This window comes from Macrotis lagotis, chromosome 5 (genome assembly GCF_037893015.1).
Source record: "Macrotis lagotis isolate mMagLag1 chromosome 5, bilby.v1.9.chrom.fasta, whole genome shotgun sequence".
In the NCBI taxonomy this organism is placed as follows: Eukaryota; Metazoa; Chordata; class Mammalia; order Peramelemorphia; family Peramelidae; genus Macrotis; species Macrotis lagotis.
The window spans coordinates 137,385,496-137,405,595 of record NC_133662.1 but is presented as its reverse complement, the minus strand read 5'-3'; the positions used below and the strand labels follow the sequence as shown (position 1 = coordinate 137,405,595).

General features: G+C 35.3%; 1 protein-coding gene across 5 annotated transcripts in view; it reads right to left on the bottom strand.

Moving 5' to 3' along the window:
* Positions 1-20,100, bottom strand: part of LAMA2 (laminin subunit alpha 2) — an 811,978-nt gene that overhangs the window by 327,064 nt on the left and 464,814 nt on the right. For all 5 annotated transcript variants that reach the window (XM_074187557.1, XM_074187558.1, XM_074187559.1 and 2 more), the window contains exon 13: positions 2,065-2,166. In XM_074187557.1, the coding sequence (XP_074043658.1) occupies positions 2,065-2,166 (102 nt within the window). The remainder of the gene's footprint in view (positions 1-2,064; positions 2,167-20,100) is intronic.

Genomic DNA, 20,100 nt, shown 5'->3' with positions numbered 1-20,100 from the left:
TTCACATGAACTAATAATGCCAAGTGAAGTGAGCAGAACCAGGAAAAATCTGCACACAGTTCTTCTCAACAATACAGTGAGCAAGGATAATTCCAAAAGACTTGTGATGGAATATGCTATCCACATCCAGAAATATGTAATCTGAATATGGACCAAAGCATCCAATTTTCATTTTTAATTTGTTTTTTGTTTTTTATTTTTCATGACTTTTTCTTTTTTGTTCTGATTCTTATTTTACTATATATATATATATATATATATATATATATATATATATATATATATATAAGTTTAAGATGATTGTAAATGTATATCCTATTTCAGATTGCTTGCTATCTTGGAGTGGGGGAAGAAGTAAAGGAGAAACCCTGGAAATCAAAATCTTACAAAAGTGAATGCTGAAAGCTATCTTTACATATAATTAGGAAAAAAATTTAAAAAGCATAATGGTTATAAATCAACACTTACTGCCTTTGTGTTTTTTTTTTTTTTTAGGTTTTTGCAAGACAATAGGGACAAGTGGTTTGCTCAAGGCCACACAGCTAGGTAATTATTAAGTGTCTGAGGTCAGATTTGAACTCAGGTACTCCTGACTCCAGGGCTGGTGCTCTATCCACTTGTCACCTAGCCGCCCCCAACTTACTGCCTTTTTATGAAGACAGTTTGGTATAGTGGAAAAAGCATTGCCTCTGGAGTCAGAGGACTTACATTCCAATCCCTGTTCAGATTCCTAAATTTTCCTAAATTCCTCAGTCCTTCAATCTCCTTAGCTATAAAATAAGGAGTTTGAATCAGATGGTATCTGACATCCTTAGTACCTTCATATATATATATATATATATATATATATATATATATTCATTCATGATCCTATAACTTTAAGACTGTATCCAAATAGGGGCAGCTAGGTGGTACAGTGGATAGAGTACTAGCCCTGGAGTCAGGAGGACCTGAGTTCAAACCTGGTCTCAGATGCTTATAAGGACTTAGCTGTTTAATCTTAGGCAAATTACTAAACCTGATTGTCTTGTAAAAAACAACAATAAAGGACCATATCCAAATATATGTGCAAGAGAAGAAGAAAGGCATATGTAGGTAATTTGATATTAGCTTTCAATTTGCTATTATGGGAAAATACTAAATTTGGATTCAGAGGAGCTTGGATGAGCAAGTAACCTAGATTGGGGAAATTTATCTCTCTTTACGCAAATTTCCTTATCTATAAAATGGAAGATTTGAAGATGACCTATAAGGTGCTCCTCAGCTCTGAATGTGCTGGTAAATGTTTAACAATAAACTTTAAAAAAAAAGTACACATGACAACTTTTAAATTTGCTCTGCATTAATAGCATTTTACATCAATTTCTTAGGTCTAGATAATCAATAAAACAGTAAATCAAGCCCTGACTTATAGGGATTTTTAAGGATTAAGCTCTCACACTGAAAATTTAATAATTAGTTGGCTCAAGAGAACTCCAGAACACTTTTGTATAAGCCCACAAATGGCTTTAATCCTTGGAGACTGCAATGGCCCACCTGTATTCATCTCACCCAGTTAAGAATTTTAGCTGTCAAATCTTTGTCACTTCTCATTGATTGTAGAACAGTTTAAATCGGAAAGTAAAGGAACCAATCAGCAAGGAACAAAAGAAGTTCCTGCAGAAGAATATCATTATTTAAATTTGAATTTGCTCAAACATTGTAGTTAGCACTTGAGTCTTCACACACACACATACACACATAAATGCACATACACAAACACACACAAAAGAACAAAAAAAACTCTCATAGAGGTTTAATGACTATAATTATCAACTGCTGCATTTATTAGCCTAAAGATCTTCTATTGTAAGGAGGACCTTACATTTTGCCACGCATCTTAGGTCAGTGGCATAGAGATATTCTAGAGAGGAGCAAAATTAACCTTCACTATGCATGCAAACTTGTTAGCTTGCAACTTCATATCAAGTTGACCAAGTTACACTTAATATAAGAGAATTGCCTAACTACTAAATGAACTGATAGAAAGCAGTTACATTGCATCAAAGGCTTTAATATTGTTACCTCCAGGATGATCATGAACTGCAGTACATTCTCGTGATCTACTTCCTCTCCTATGAGGTCATAAGAAATAGTAAATTTCAATTGTCCTCCAGCTGCTGTCACCTATAAGAAATGAAAGAATGAAGCATTTATTAAGTGCTTTATTAAGGTACACACAAGGAAGCTAGAGTGTTGGGTCTGGAATAAGGAAGAGTCTGATTTCAAATCTGTCTTCAGACATTTACTAACTTTATGAATCTGGGCAAGTCATTTAACCTTGTTTGTCTCAATTTCTTCATCTGGAGAAGGAAAACGGCAAACCACTCCAGTATCTTTGCCAAAGAAACTACAAATATTCAAAGATACTACTAAACAACAACAAAACAAATTCTTGTTTTACTAGAACCCATAAATCTATAACATAGCACAAAAATTCCAGAGATGGCCCATAATGTAGTAGAAAAGGGCAGTGAACCTCATAAAATGAGGTTCAAAATCTGTGTCTGGAACTTACATGCTAGAAGTCATAGACATAAAGATGAAATGATGTTTAATCCCCATTCCCAAAACACATAATTATATGATTGAGTATGCTAAATGAAAAGAAACTGTAGCTTGTTGCTTTTCCCCTATACTTAGTTTTCCTGTGACACTGTAGAGTGTAGAATATTGGATTTGGATCTGGAAGATCTGAGTTTGAATCCTATTGCCAACATTTGCCACTTGTGTGATCTTGGATAAGTCATTGTACCCTCATTTTATTCCTCAGCTACAACATAATTGGAATGGCCTCTGACATCTCTAGCAGTTTCATTTCTATGACCATCCGTGATCCTAAAATTTTAAGACTAGTTTTGTCATTTCTAAAAAAGAGACAATTGAATTAGCCAGTCCCCCACAAGGTACCTCCCACTTCAAATTTTTGATTCAATTTTTGACCCAAGCTCAAATGTTACCTCAGACTCTTGAAAGTCACTTAACCTTTAATAGCCTCAATTTTCTCATCTGTAAAATGGAAATAACAAGGAGGATATTTATGAGGATAAAAATGAGATAATATTTGTAAAGTGTTTTGCCAGCATTAAAGTGCTGTATAAATTCTAGTTATTATTATTATTATTATTATTATTATTATCACAGCTTTGTACAAAAGCGGAGGAGATAGATTACAAGTGAGGAGATAGATTACAAAAGCATTTGAATTTTCTTTTAAAATATTTCACCATTTTAAGGAAAAGCCATTTTGAGAAAAAAAAATTGTGAAAAAATGTGGATAAAATAATTTCTTTAAGTGGACCCTATTGAGCAATTCTAATCATGATATACATATAAGGTATGTATTTTCTCTGGAATAAGAGAATTTTTGAAATAAGTTAAATCCTAAGAAGCAGAACAGAGATCTTTTGTTGTTATTATTCTATGGATTTAATTTTGGAATTTTTCTATCAGAGAAGTGACTGTGTCAACACTGGGATACAAGAAGAAGAAGAATTCTACCAATTCCTGAGGGTCACTGACTCTCTCTATATGGGTGAATTTATTCAAAGAAAACATCAATCTACTCCCTAGACAAGCAGCTTACATAGATCATAAGCTGGGAAATACTAGAGGTCAAGAAAAGATGAAAATGTAGCAGTGAATTTTATATTATGAGAAACTTCCATCAAAAAAACTAAATGAAAAGATCTCTTCTCCTCTACCATAGTCAAAGGAATTTACTGCAAATGAATATTTCTTCCCTTTCATGTTGTATGTTACTATCTTTCCTTGGCCTTGACCATCATGTCAGTTACTGTTCAACTGCCTTTTCCCTTCCTCTACCCTGATAATGACCTTATCCTTTCCCCCCCCAAAAGTTCATCTATTTTTTTAGCATTCATCTATATGTATATGTATATTTTTAAGTTACAAAATTTCCTTTCACCCTCCCTTCCCACCCCCCCTCCCCTCAGTGGTGAACAGTCAGGTTAACAATGTACATATATATTTTTGATAACCATGTTTATAGATTCATCATTTTTAATATGAGAAATTAAGATTAAGAGAAAGTGATAATAAGATAATTTTTATAAAGTGTTCATCAGATTCTGATTGGTTGTTTTTTGTTTTTGTTTTTGTTTTGTTTTTCTTCCTCTGGATGTGGATAACATTGTCTATAGCCAGGCTAATATGATTGTCCTAACTCACTGAACTGCTGAGAGGAGCTGTTTCCATCAAGGCTGATCATCTCACAGTATTGTTGTTAATGTGTACATTGTTCTCTTGGTTCTGCTCCCTTCACTCAGCATCAGTTCCTGTAATTCATTCCAAGCTTCTCTAAAGTCTGACCATTTATGATTTCTTATAGAACAATAATACTCCATAGTATTCAGGTACCATAACTTGTTTAGCCATTTCCCCAACTGATTGACATCCCCTCAATTTCCAATTCATATAAAAAGTTTGCAACTAGGTGTATGTAGTGGATAGAGCATTGACTCTGGAGTCAGGAGGACTTGAGTTCAGTGACTTTATCCTAAAGGAAAAAAATATCATTTTAGGACAGGTATCTAAACTTTAGTCATGGAAGACAAAGTTGCATGCAAATGCTGAATTGTAGCACACTATAAAATTGTTGACCAAATGAAGTTGTTTTGTATTCTAGGGTTTGTTTCATGCTCTTCTTGGAGACACAGATCTATGGTAGCTGCCTTGCTGACTTTCCATTATAGACTGCTGGCCAGACAATAGCTCCAGGGATTACCCTGGGTTGAAGGGGGAAGAGTCTTGATTGTTTTCAATGTTGATCCACAGAGACTGCTATATCATATTTTATGGCTTATTAAAATGGACTTTTACACTCTAAAAACAACAATATATTGCAACAGATTCTGAGAGCTCATTATATGAAGTTCTAATATGGCTCTCAAAAGCCAGAAAACATCTTTCTTTCCTCATTCTTCAGAGAAATGTTCCTACAGTAATTTTCTACTGTATCTAAAGTGATAAATATGGGCCGGGTTGTTCACACTCAGCATTATTGTGAGTAATGAGGGGAGACCCTTTATGAAAAGTTCAGTTCTATTAGTACAAGCTTCCCAAATTTATACCATGGACTTGTTCAATCGGTTGAACAGTCTTGCTCAATAATGATATATGGGAAAAGAGAAGTTTAAAGCTATTCTTAAAAGACTTTAAAAAAAATTCTTGATAGTATGTAGGGGTAGAAAGATGTCTGAGGAGGTAGAAAGAATAGTTTTACCAAAGATTTTGAGCTTCAAATGAACTAAATAGATTATTTTGAATTTAGGTAAGAAAATACTAAATAAAACTTTATGGCCAATTAGATGGCTCAGTAGATTGAGTTTTGGGTTTGATTCATCCTCCTGAGTTCAAATCTGGATCAGATACTTAGCAGTTATGTCAACCTGGGCAAATCACTTAACCCTGTTGCCTCAGTTTCCTCATCCCTAAACTGAGCTGAAGAAGGAAATGGCAAACTAATTTTGTATCTTTGCCAAGAAAACCCTGAATGAGGTCACAAAGTTTTGGACACTACTAAGCAACAACAAAACAAAATCCTATTTTACTGGAACCCTTAGTCTATGATAGTACAAAAATGCCAGAGATGATTCATGATGTAGTAGAAAAGGGCAGTGAACTTGCTGTCAGGATAAAACTAGATCAAAGCCTGTGTCTAACTTAATAGCTGTGCTTTAGTGGGCTAGTCAATCCCTCTCACATTCCCCCTCAACTGTAAAATGAGGGAAATATCTCACAAGACTATCATAAGCATCAAATGAAATCATATTTACAAAGTGCTGCAAAGTACTTAGATTACTATATAAATGGCTGCTATTATATTTTAGAGAATTAGCCTTTTTACTCTTACCCTTTCCTTTAGGCTCAGAGTAATAGGTTTTTAACTTTTGTCTCTAAAATGACTATTCTCTTAATCCTCATTTTCCTGCCTCCTATAGGGCCTGGATCTCACAAGTATTATTTTTTATTCTCATTTTTTCTCCTCTCCTGCCCCAACTCGTTCCTTTCTCCTTACTTCAAAATTATACAGGGCTTTCAGATCTTTTCTTGTCTCTTTTGGCCTCTCTGACTACCATTCAAATGATCCCAATTTAATTAAACTGAATAAACATTTCTTTAAGGAAGTTTTTCTAATTCTCATTTAGCAGTTCTCTCTCCTACCATATGCTTATCCTTTCCCCTAAATCTTTACAAAAGTATAGTCCTAGTTCTTAAAACCACTAAGGATGGGATTTACATTTGTTTCACTTTTATATTCCCCCACAGCATAGAGTGCTTGAATAAGGTACTTAATATATATTTGTATCCAAGTTATCACCAAGTCTTAAAAGATTGTCTTTTGTAAAATGTCTCACTCCCTGTTCCTCATTTCTATGGTTAAAGCTCTAATCTTGAAATTATTTTTATATCTGGGTGACTAATCCCTTGAACTGGTTTCACAGTCTCTAGACTTTTTCCTTGATGGATCTTTTCATCTTCTTTTCACCTAACAGTGAACCTGTAGTGGCTTCCTTTACTTAAAATATCCACTTTCAAATTGTCTGACTAGCTTTCAAGACTCTCCATTCCTGGACCTTGCTTTCCTGTAATAACTTACTTCTTATTAAACCCCCACATAGATCCACTGCAGTATGAAAAACTGTTGTTCTGTTCTCCCTACCTGGAAAGTTATCATTATTCTCCAACTACCCAAATCCTACACAATGTTTTATGTCTAGTTCAAGTCTCATCTCTTTTGGAACTGCTCCCAGACTGGGAAGCTCTTTTATCTGAGAAATCCTGCTGTCATCACCACACAATTTCATTCTTATTTTTTTTTTTTAGGTTTTTGCAAGGCAAATGGGGTTAAGTGGCTTGCCCAAGGCCACACAGCTAGGTAATTATTAAGTGTCTGAGACCAGATTTGAACCCAGGTACTCCTGACTCCAAGGCCAGTGCTTTTTCCACTGCGCCACCTAGCTGCCCCACACAATTTCATTCTTAATTGTTTTCCAATTATTTCATATATATTAGTTTTCTCTCATCAACTACATTGAGAAATCCTTGAGGGCAGGGATCACATCTTATTCCTGGATATTCTCTACAGCTTCTAGTACAACGTTGATCACACAGTAACAACTTAATTAACATTTGATTGATTCCTGTACAAGTTCCCTGTTATTTTGGGTAATCTATTCTTAATCAGATTCTAGGTCAGCAAAAGAGTGAGAATGGTCCAGACAAGAGGCAGTGGATCTTAATAAAGCACTGCTTTTAGAGAAATAATAGATAATACTGCTAAAATTGAGAAACACATATAGATTCACACAAACTCACAGATGGATTTTTAAATATACCACCACACATTCAGTTCAAAATGAAAAAAATTTAGCTAAAGAGCAAAATTCAAATTAATGTGTTAGCAAGCATCTTGAAGCATCATTTCACAGCAAAGATATATCACCTGTTGGCTAGGATAATATATTTAATTTTATTTAACTGTTCTTTTCATGCTCTTTGAAAAAAAATCATCCACACTTCCAAATGTTTCCTTATATCTCCCTTTAGAATTTTGTTTTCTAATAAAAAAAAAAATTAGTCAAGTAAGATCTATCCATTGGCCATGAGAGAAAACAGGCCTCTTTATCTGTTGTCTATCACTTTCCCCATGGGAAAGGGAGCATTTTTCATCAGCAATCCTCTAAAGTCAAGATTGGTTACTACATTGGTGAGCATTTTACAATCATTCAGTGATATTTTAAAGATAAATTTTTAAAAAATCTGATGATGGGACAGCTAGGTGGTGTAGTGGGTAGAGCACCAGCCCTGGAGTGAAGAGGACCCGAGTTCAAATCTGACCTAGGTTCTAGCAAGGCATTTAAAAGTTTACCATTTTATTTTTGTGGAGAATATACAGAAGAGTTGTTCAGGTAATATGATACTTAGGTAGACTGAGAACTAGTTGGATGACTATAACACCAATAGTGCTTCAATGTAAGTTTGGAAACTTATCTGAAGTGGAATTATCCAGATATCTTTGCTGGGTCCTATGATATTTAATATTTTAATAAATGACTTGAAGGAGGAGAGCTTACTCACTGGACCATACATTCACAACATAAAGAGATCTAGAAACACTAGGACCATTGGTCTTAATCTAATATAATAAAATTAAATAGGAATGAATGGATAATTTTGAATATTAATTTAAAAAAATTCAAATTCACAAGTACAAGATGGCAAAGACAACAATTCATCTGAAAAAGAACCAGGGGTTTGAGCAGAATATAACTTCAATAGGAGTATACATATATATATATATATATATATATATATACATGTATGTTTGTATATATATATATATATATATGTTATCCTAGGTCAAAGAATCATGACAGTTTCCTTCAGAAAATTAGGGAAAATATTGGATTTATCTTGTTTATTTATTAAGGAAAGAACCAGGAATCAGGGAACAAGTGTTTATTTACCAATGGGTAGAAGTTGCAAAGAGGTCACTTAGGCTCGATGGGAGGAGGAGTAGCAAACTTCCTAATAAGATGTTTCTAAAAAGTGAAATGGGTTTCTTTGAGAGGTAGCAGATTAATATTTTCAAGGCTGAATAATCATTGTTGGCTATAACCTAATGGAGGTTCCTTTGAGAACTGAATTGGACTGGATTGCTTCTGAGCTCCTTTAACAATACTTAAAGTCAATGATTTTTATGATTCTTTTTTTTTAAGGTTTTTGCAAGGCAAATGGAGTTAAGTGGCTTGCCCAAGGCCACACAGCTAGGTAATTATTAAGTGTCTGAGACTGGATTTGAACTCAGGTACTCCTGACTCCAGGGCCAGTGCTTTATCCACTGTGCCACTAGCCACCCCTGATTTTTATGATTCTTTTAAAAGGACAGCAGCCATAAGCAGGGCAAATCAAGTTTCCAGACCTGATGGGATAGGTCTCTGTACTCTAGGTAATCTGTGAATTGTTGGTCTCTCATTCTTGAAGAAGACCATGACATTAGGCAGGTGATACCTTGACAAGCTTGTGAATTGGATTTGAGCGGGGGGGGGGGGGGGGGGGGGGGGGGGGGGGGGGAATAGGCTGTGCTAAGTCACCAGTCTCACTTTCTTCTCAGGAGTCATCTGGCTTCAGTGGCCAGATATGCCTCAGAATGACTGGAAATGGTCTTGGATGGGAATCCATCAGGTTTAAGTGACATGCTCAGGGTCACATAGCTGGCGAATGTCAAATTTCTGAAGCTTTGAACTCAGGTCCTCCTAACTCCAGGGCCAGTGCTCTATCTACTACACCACCTAGCTGCCCTATAGAGGTTAACAGAGTAGGAAAATATACAATATTTGGATTCAGAAGCCCTGAGTTTGAATCTTGATCCTCTCATTTTTTTTACCTGTATGAATTTAGATAAATCACTTCTTTATTATTCAGCTTCTTCATCTGTAAAATTAGGGGGTTAGATTAGATAACCCCTAAACTCTTTTTTACATCAAAATGATTTTTTCCCTTTATACCTGCGTGATTCCATGGAAATTTGGAAATCACTATGGGAGAAAAAGTTGTCAGGTATCTTATAATTAAGTGACTCACCCAGAATCATATTGCGCTGATGTGTCAGAGAAAAGGCATCTTGCTGCCAAGGCTAACTCTAACTAGTCACCTAGTTATTATTGTTCAATCATTTTCAATGCTGTCTGATTTTTTAATGACCCCATTTGGAATTTTCCTTGGCAAAGACATTTCCTTCTTCAGCTCATTTTACAGAGGAGGAAACTGAGGAAAATAGGATTAAGTGCCCTGAGTCACAGAGCTAGTAAGTGTCTGAAGCTAAAAATTTGAAATCATGAAGATGAGTCTCCCTGACTCCAGTCCTGGTGCTCTAAACACTGCCCCACTTAGTTATCCACAATGCTATAATGCATTTAGGATATAGAAGTAATTTCTAATTAAAAACTCACACATGGAACTTCTTGGGGGGGGGGGGCGCTGAGATGGCAGAGTAGAGAAAGCACTCAAAAGAGATCTCCCAACATTTCCCTCCACACGAGTTTAAAATAACACCTCAAATTGAAATCTAGACTGGCAAAACCAACAAAAGGTCAGAGTGAAATATTTTCAGCCCAAAACAACTTAGGTCAACTTAGGAAAAGAGAGATCTGTTACATGGAGGTGGTAAAATTAGGTGGTGGAGTCAGAAGAAGCAACAGCTTCAGGTGTTCTTAAACCCAAGATGGTAAAAGGACCTGGCAACTGGTAAAAAGAGAGAGAGGAAGAGAGAGAGAGAGAGGGAGAGAGGGAGAGAGGGAGAGAGGGAGAGAGGGAGAGAGAGAGAGAGAGAGAGAGAGAGAGAGAGAGAGAGAGAGAGAGAGAGAGAGAGAGAGAATGAATAAAAATATACAGGGAAAATATGTGCCGGACCAGAAACTATTGGGCAACTCCATTGCTTATACTTCCAAGTCATAATTCAAGGGCGAAAAGAAGCATGTTCATTCAAGAGGGAATAGAAACCCTGAGGAACAGTATCATTTTTGGTTACAAGAAATAGGAACCCTGAGGATCATAAGCCCAAGGCATCAGGAAACACTCCTCTGTAAGGATCAGAGTGAAGACAAGGAGAACAATGACCATAGTCTAGTCCTCAGTCCCTCTGCAGATTCCCGACCCCAGATCATACCACCTTGAAAGCAACAAAATCTTTCAGATCCACAGAATTAGCTCTGAAGATATCAGGCTAAAAAGTTGGAAACTTGACACAGTGTTACTCTAACACTGCCCCGCCCCTCGCACACCCAGGAACAGAGCATTAACATTAACATGACATTCAAAATCAAGAATAAAGATAGAAGAATGAGCAAATAACAATGTCAACAAAAAGAGCATGTTCACAAAAGGCTGCTTTGGTGTCAAGGAGAATCAAGAACAATCTCAGGAAAAAACAATGATGTCAAAACAGCTACAAGTAAAGCCTCAAAAGAAAAAAGTGTGAATTGGATGCAAGTTCAACTAGAAATCCTGAAAGGTCTAAAAAAATCATTTTCAAAATCAGAGTGGTAGAGGAAAAATTAGGTTATACAAACATGAGCAAGCTAGAAAATTATGAAAATTTTTTAAAAAAAATAGTGAAGAAAATATCAAATTAAAAAATAGAATTGACCAAATGGAAAAGAACATCTGAAGCTGTTGTTTCTTCTGTCTTCATCACCTGATCCTACCAAGCCCATGTAACAGATCTCTCTTCTCCTAAGTTGACCTTCCAAGTTGTTTAGGGCTAAAAATTGACTGATTAAAATTAACTCCTTAAAAATAAGAATGTATAGTATACCATGCTATTTAAGAATTGGAAAATGAAGAGAATGACCTTAATTGAGGAATGATTGAATAAGAAGTGGCATATGATTGGGATGGAATATTATATTGCTATAAGAAATGATAAGCAGGATGGTTTCAGAAAAACCTGGGAAAACATAAACTGATAAAAAGTGAAGTAAGCAGAACTCTGGAATGCTGTATGCAGTATCAGCAATATTATATGATAATGAACTGTGATCTACCCTGTAATCTACTCTGATCAAGACAATGATCCAAGACAACTGCAAAGGACCCATTTTGAAAAATGCTACTCACCTCCAGAGAGAACTGATAAACTCAGAAAGCACACAGTTTTTTCCTCTTTCTTTCTTTCTTTCTTTCTTTCTTTCTTTCTTTCTTTCTTTGTTTCTTTGTTTCTTTCTTTCTTTCTCCCTTCCTTCCTTCCTTCCTTCTTTCTTTCTCTCTTATCACATGGCTAATGTGGAAGTATTATGTATGACTTCACATGTATAACTGATATAAAAATTATGAGAGAGAGCTAATTTGGAATTCTATTTTTTAAATGATTTAATTTTTTACATTAATTGGGAAATATTTAATGAAATGAGTAAAAATACATTCAAAACCCCCCAAACATGGTATGTGTGACTAAGCAGTACTATGGTGAGTTTCATTTCTTTCACCAAGTGCATATGAACAAAAGATATATTTCTCCTCTCTACAGAATAATGATAAGAGTATTTTATGGTAAGAATAACCACAAGCTGACATTTATATAAAGCTTTAAGGTTTACCAAGTGACATTTTATCTCATTTGATTTTCACACTGCCCCAATAAAATAGGTACTATTATCTTTTAATGATGAGATCAAGTGATTTGTTAAGGTCTAATTAATATTAAATATCTGAAACAGGATTTGAACTCAGACCTTCTTGACTCCAAGTCCAATTTTCTGCCTCCCCATGTAAACTTGTTGTTGTTTTGGGGAAAAAAAAATTTGGGAAGTTCACTACATTGGATTAAGAAATGAAACAAATCTTTTCATGCCTACATGGCAATTCAATCCATTTTACTCTTTAATAACTCTTATGTTATCTGGAAATGCTCAACTATCCTTACCAGGCATAAAAGTTGTATCTCTTTTCAGTTCTAAATGAAAATCAATTTGGTTAGAAAAGGCCGTTCCATGAAGGGCCTAAATAGCCTGCCCTTTCACTTCCTTTTCCATAGTTATTAGCAAATATTACTTCAGGGAGATTCTGGTCTAGAATTGCAAAGACACCCATCTATTCTTGGAGATACTTAATGCTCTAAAATTCTTCACTTTCATGATCATCAAATTTATCCAATTAAGAAAACAGCAACACAAGTAGCTATTTCCCAGGAGTGCCTCTTTTAATTCTACCTCCAGAGAAAAGAAACAGCTTGTTTGCAAGTAACTTTTCAGTTACTCTGATATAACCTAATGTCACATATAATAATATAGTTTTCATTCCACATAGTGCATTAAAGATTTAATGAGGCAGGCTAGTTCTCCCTCATCTATAGAAAAGGCTAAAGGTAGGACAGAGGAGGAAGACATGCAAAATAATTCAGCACCAGGCTATTCTTTTGTTATCTTTCCTCTCCTCCAGGAAATATGAATTGAAAGGTGAAGGAACGGTCTAAGTCAGACAAAATATTTAGAGTTGAAATCCTTTCATAAACTCATTCTAAATCAGTTTATTCACTATATTAAATTATCATTATTATTATTTAACTAAGCAGTACATAAACCATTTCTTTCTTTTTGCTTAAAGAAAAAAATGACTTAGCAGGGTTATCCTCTAATCATACAGTGAGGTTGTATGCAACAACTAACTGGAACACTGAATTCAATTTAGTATTGCAAATGTGGTAAGAGACACTCTTCCTTTTCATATCCTAAAGCAAAAAGGACATTAAAAAACAAAAATAATCTCTTTCCTTATAAGATATATGGTACCATGCACATTCATGTACCTCCCCCTTTCAGGGAAAATAATACTCTTGATCCTCAAATTTACTCTAATGAAGTAGACAACTAAAATATTTTCTAATACAATTCTGTATAATTTTCTCTCTACAAAGCTCAAGAATTACAATGAGTTCAGATAAAGGGGATGCTGAACTTAGACATTTTTCATAAAGGGGTCTAAGAAATTCACAGGTAGAAGCAAGAAAATGAGCCAAAGGCTCAGGAGAATAGACTAAAAAGAAGGAAGCAAAGAAATTTGGATGAGGTAGAGTTTGACTAAGGCAGTACTTGCAGTACAGAGAGTGTACTGAGAAGGCAAAATTGAGAACAGACTGGACTTCTCTATGCAGAAGATGTTGCTGTTATAATTGAGAAGTTGAAATTTGAAATTTGTCATGGGTTTTGCCTTATTTTTAGCTACTAGTTTGCTTGAATACAAGCAAAGGGATCTCAGCAAAACCTTTCTATTTATATTACCCTTAGAAAATTATGTAAGTTAAATGAAACAGAAAAAATCATATCATATGAAAAAAATTATGCTAGGCTATATACATAAAACCATGCTTGTCTTCTAGGAGCTTACATTCTATTGGGTGTGAGGAAAAGATACATTATCATGTAGATGTGAAGTTCAAAGAGAATAAGATATGAAAGGGTAGAACATTAGTCACTTGGGGAAAAGTGCTACCTAGCTTAAGCCTTGAAGGCCATTCAAGATTCCGAGAGACAGAAGTGTTGATGTTGTTCAGTTGCTTCAGTTGTGTCTGATTCTTTGTCCCCTTTTGAGATTTTCTTGGCCAACATATTGCTGTGGTTTTCCATTTCCTTTTCCACTCATTGTAAAGATGCGGAAATTGAGGCAATCAGAATGAAATGACTTACCCAGAGTCATACTTCACCAAGTATCTGAGATCAGATTTGCTCTGGAAGGTGTCTTCTCAGCACTCTGTCCATTGTGAGCTGCTGCCAGACAGAAGGTCTAGCCATGGTGAGATACAGAGATGGAAGATAAAAATTCCAAGTTTGGGGAACAACTAAAGAGTGGTTAAGAAATGCTTAAGATGTCTTGAAATATAGCATTTCTTAAATATTTTTCTAAACTTTTTTTCAGATGCCTGTTTTAAAGTTAAATGACACCCCAAAATAATAATGCTCAGGAAAATCTCCCTTTTGCCAAATTCTGCATTTTTCTATGATCTTTGAGCACTTTTCAAGTTAGGATAAACTCCTGACCTTGGAGACTCCATGAAGTCCGTTCCCTTAATTCCAGAAATTGAACTACTACTCCTTTCCTCTCCCTATCCTTTTCAATCCTAATGTAAGCTACTTCTGCTTTGTTACCCAGGCTGTTCCAAAGAAAAGTAATTGAATAGGAAAATCTTTCAAAGAATCAAATCTCTATAATAAGTATTTATTTAGTACTTATTCTTTATCTACTTTTGGGGATATGAACTGATTATCATATATAATTAGAATATGACACTTTGATCTATCTTGTTTTTAAGAGCTCCTATTTTGAATCCAACCAAATGAATTATATTTTTTATTTCCATTCCTTCATTCATTTCTAATATTTGTTAACATATAAAAAGTGACAAAAAGTCAGTAAGCATAATATTAAGAAAGACCTACCTAGTGGGAAAATGGTACTTAAAAATATCAAAGAAACTCCCAAGTAAAACCACTATTGATTGGTTGGTAGTTAATATTTTGTGATAGGAATTCATCAAGTAGTGAATTAAAATGGTTCCATCTCTACAGATGGGAAAAAATGGGAGCAGCCAAAAATCTTTGTGATCCTTTGCTGTATTTATTAAACATGGATTCAGAAATAGTCAATGCAACTTCTGTCAGTCTTATGTTGTTAATAATAATGATGATGATAATAAATAGCTATTATTCACATAATGCTTTAAAGTTTGCAAATTACTTGACAAATATCATTTTATTTCATCTTCAGGGCTATTCTGGGAGATTGATGCTATTACTATTCTCATTTTTACTGATGAGGAAATGGGAAAGACAGAGGTCAGTTAAGTGACTTACCCAGGATCACCTAGTAATTGTCTGAGGCTGTTTGTGAACTCAGGTCTTTTAGACCACAGATCCAGCACTCTATTTAATGTATCACCACATTAAAGGATCATTGCCTTAGTAAACCAGGAATTAACTGGGTATGAGTTTGCAACATGTATTTAATTCACAAGCAGGACTTATCCAGAATATTTATACTTTTAAAAATATAAGCATTATATATCTAATTCTATGCATGGAGAGGGAACATAGATTAATGGTTAGAGCCACAAGGACAAGAAGACATGGTTCAAGTCTTGTTTCTGATTTATATTAACTGATTCTGGGTAAATAATCTGGTCCTTTTCAAATGAAGGGCAAACAAGAGTCCTAGGCAAACAGTCTGACTCTAAGTCACAGAAGAGCTTAGTCTGAAATGGTAGAGGAATTGTCTGTCTCTGTGTGTGTTTGTCTGTCTGTGTGTGTGTGTGTGTGTGTGTGTGTGTGTGTGTGTGTGTATGTATGAGCAGCTCCCTATACTGATGTAAACCTAGGTCTGTCCTCTCTCCTCCCAACCAAAAATATAGTTTATAAATTAGTGCACGTGCAACAATAAAGCACAGACAAAAACTGTGACTGCATAAGCAAATATTTTATTTAATAAGGCTTAATACTGTACTAAATACTTTTAAAAAATGAATTCAAATAAATTTCCTGCCAAGAAAAGGGCAAACTAGTATCTTCCTTATCTACAACACTGATATAGAAACACAAAGAAGAACTTGACTTCAATCCAAGTTCCATTTGTTTAAAAGAGAAACAGACTTAACTCTCTTTACATAAAAGGCAATTGAATTGAAATCAAATATATAGTACTTGTTGAGAATGTATTAATGTTGTAGATAAGAGGAGGCACTAGCATTTCTGGTTTCTTTTTGAATGGAAATCATAGTTCATTCCTCCCTCTCCCCTCCCCCTAGGCCCTACCTCATTGTTTAAAACATTTGTCTTTCACAAGAATTCATTCCCTAGGATAAATGCCTAGTTATTGGGCCACAATATTGTGAAGGGAGAAATTAGAAGGTACAATAAGAACTTACTACATCTGCCTTTCTATAAGATCCACTGCTTATCCTGGGACACATGAGAGAGCATAAAGAGTAAACACTTTGAGACCAATTAATTTGAATTAGCCTTATTCAACTGTCACATTTTTAAAAATGTGGTCACCAAATTTCTACAAATAAAAAAGTCAGTATCTTTTAAAAAAAATTATTTGGATCCAATTTTTAAATGGAAATGATCAATCCTCCCTTTCATTTTTGTTCCTCTACTCGAATATCTTAAACATCTTTCTCTATCACAGCCGTCCAAGTCCATCATGTTTTCTAGAGGTCAGAAATAAAAATCCCTGATTCTAAGGGGAGTGATTGAAATTGTCACACTGAAGAAGAATCCCTAGACTACTTGAGAGATCATCTGTCCTTTAAAGGCAACTACAGGATAATCCTCTTCATCCATAATGCCTGAAGATAGATGTCTACTCCAGTGCCCACTTCTGGTGTCCAGATCACCTGAAATCAGCCCATACAGCCCATACAGTGGAAATTTGCTTCAGAGAGAAGGCATTCAGTGTTCTGCTTCGATTATGGGTGGGAGCAGAACTGTTTATGTCTTTAAAACTACCAGATAGAGAGAATATCTGGCTGTCTTTGTCTCTTTCCATCCATAACATGGATACCATATACTAAGCTAAGAGGCTTTATGGCACCCCAAATGTTTTTTTGTGGGGTGCTCAGGAAATGAGGTCTAGGTCTAGCAACTTGAGCTATGGTGGATGTTGGAACACAGGCCAAGCAGGGTTTTGGATTTAGAATTTGTTGGCATTATTCTATGCAGTGTGAACAATGAGTTTTGCCCTTTATATGTATGTATATATGCATATTATATATAATTGATTTTTCTGTGCTTCTAAGAATTTCACCTCTAATGGCATAATATGCTGGGCCTCTGGCATTCCCTCTTAATCATAACCCTGGTTCCAAAAACCAACAAAATAAAACCATTCCATTATTCCTAGTTGGGTAAACAGGCAACTTGGAACTGTTTTGAATACTCTAATTTTTTTTCAGAGTAAATGCTTGGGCTCATGTGACACTCAGCTAACAATGAGGGGCACCAAGAGGTAGAGTCTGGAACAGGTAATGGCTTGCCAGAGGTACCCTCCAGTGTATCGGTGTTAAAGGATTTATAATGTGCTCATTCCAATTAAGAGAAAAGCATTTCCCAAGAATGTTTTCATTAATCAAAAACAAAAGACAAGAGTTTGAAGATCAGATACCATCAACCACAAAAGATGCCAACTAGTGATCCAACAGCAACTCCCATGCCCTCGGGGCAGCTTCCAGGAAACTAAAGTCTGGGTTCTTAGGGAATAGGATTGCAGAATGGACTCAAATAGACCACCACAAGACAGGATAGATCAGTTTAATCCTATTGATGATGATTTACCGCCCAATACAAGTAGAACTATAGTTCTATACATGGGATGTACTGACGAAGATTTGTCATCTAGTACCAGAGGAGCCATAGTGCCATACAATGGATGTATCTGTTGTTGAATTTGGACTGAATGTCACTAAGTCAACCCCACCCTAAACAGCCCAGAGATGTCTCTATGGTATGGGAAAAATTCACACCTAAAAACCATGGTCTCCCATTATATATATATATATATATATATATATATATATATATACATACATATATATATATGTATATATATATATATATATATACACACACACACACACACACACACACACACACACACACACACACCAACTCCATATCAGGTCACTGGGTTTGGAGGATTCTGAAAGAGATATTGAGAATAATATCTTTGTACAACACTCTTCATTTTAATCTAAATTAAGTGCAAGTTATTATTATTTCATTTACTTGAAGTCTTGGTCTTAAAGATAAGGGCAACAACAATAGTTTTTAAGAACAGAAGTGGTCAGGGCAGCTAGGTGGCTCAGTGGATAGAGCACTGGTCCTGGAGTCAGGAGTACCTGGGTTCAAATCTGGCCTCAGATACTTTATAATTACCTAGCTGTGTGGCCTTGGGCAAGCCACTTAACCCCATTGCCTTGCAAAAAAAAAAAAAAAGAACAGAAGTGGTCAGAAGGTCACATTTCACATACAGAGCCTCCTGGTAACCAGATCAAATTCTCAATTATAAAAGTGAAACTATGTTTAAGAAATCCTCCTCAATTGTAAAAGGCCAACCTTGTCTTTAAGAAAATACAATTTGTATATAAAACTGTCAACTTAATAAATAAAACTTTGCTTTCTAAATCTCATCAAGATAACCCTGTGACTTGGAGGGAAAGGATCATAACTTATGTGGAGTATCTTTTGCTAAAAAAGTCTGATGTCCAGCTTCTCTGCCCTATCCTGGGTTTCCCTCACCAGATCTTGGGTAACCCCTACCTCATTCTGGTTTTGGGGGAAGCGTGCCTTTGTTTGATTGGACAAGTTAGAGGTGATGTTTCAGACTCCACATTCTAATTGTGCAAAAGCATAACAATGATGCCCCAAGAAGTCTATTTGAACTCTGTTCCACTGAGTTCCCTTTCATGGATGATTGACTGCAGACCTGGATGAACAATAAACATGTGGCATTAACTTAACTGTTTGTCTTTTATTTCAGTCAAACAGTAGGGAACTTTTTCAATAGAAACTGAGTTAAAGTGGGAAACCAATCTCACTTTGCTCTCCAGAGAATAAGGTGGTATGGAGGTGGTGGTGGGGGGCAGAATAGCTTCCATCTTCAGATGTTGGTAATGATGTTTATATGTTTATTCTTGCTATATCTTTGAAATAAATATTCTTTTGCAAAAATTAATGTGTTAAATTGAAGTGGAGTGGTAGGGATCCCATAAAATGAGTAAAGACAACTGATGGGAGTTTGAGCCAATGCAAAGACTAGACATTGCCCTAATCCCTTAGAAGAACCAGACAAAACTGAGAAAAAGGCACTTGGCTCTTAGGTCAGTGCTGAAAATTCTGCTTAACTCAACTATCATGAAAATACCATGAATTATTCATATCCATAGAATGGGACTATGGTAATCTATATGTTTTACTCAATACTGAACAAAAGATTTCTTTGAGGACTTGGATCTTGTTGGGATCTTGCAATGATAGTTACTCATGAAAATCCATGGTCATTGCAGTGCTGCTGATCCTTGCAGAAAATGGCCAAATTGATATAGTTTCTATAACATATCTTGAAAATTGATTTAAATTAAAAAAAAAACTTACACCATTTTAAAAATACTTTCTTTTGTTTCTCATGTTAGTATGGCATAACAGATAGAGTAAAGGACATGGAAGCAGGACCTCACTGACATTTGGTATCTTTACATTCGCTTAAAATCAAATCACTCTGGCTCTTATTGACTGGCCAACAGTAGATCCTAGGCCAAACTCAACATGGCCATTGAGCCCTGATTGGCTCAGAGTTAATGTAAATAGCAATTATTTCTATTGTTTTCTGCCTCTCATAAAAGTTGAAAAAAAAAGTTTTTGAGTTTTCCAGTTGAATGAATTCTAGACAAAACAATAATATATTTATTATTTTTAAATTAGCTTCAGATAAATAAATATATATGATAAAAGATATGATCTGATACTAAGGAAGAAGTATACTTGAGTC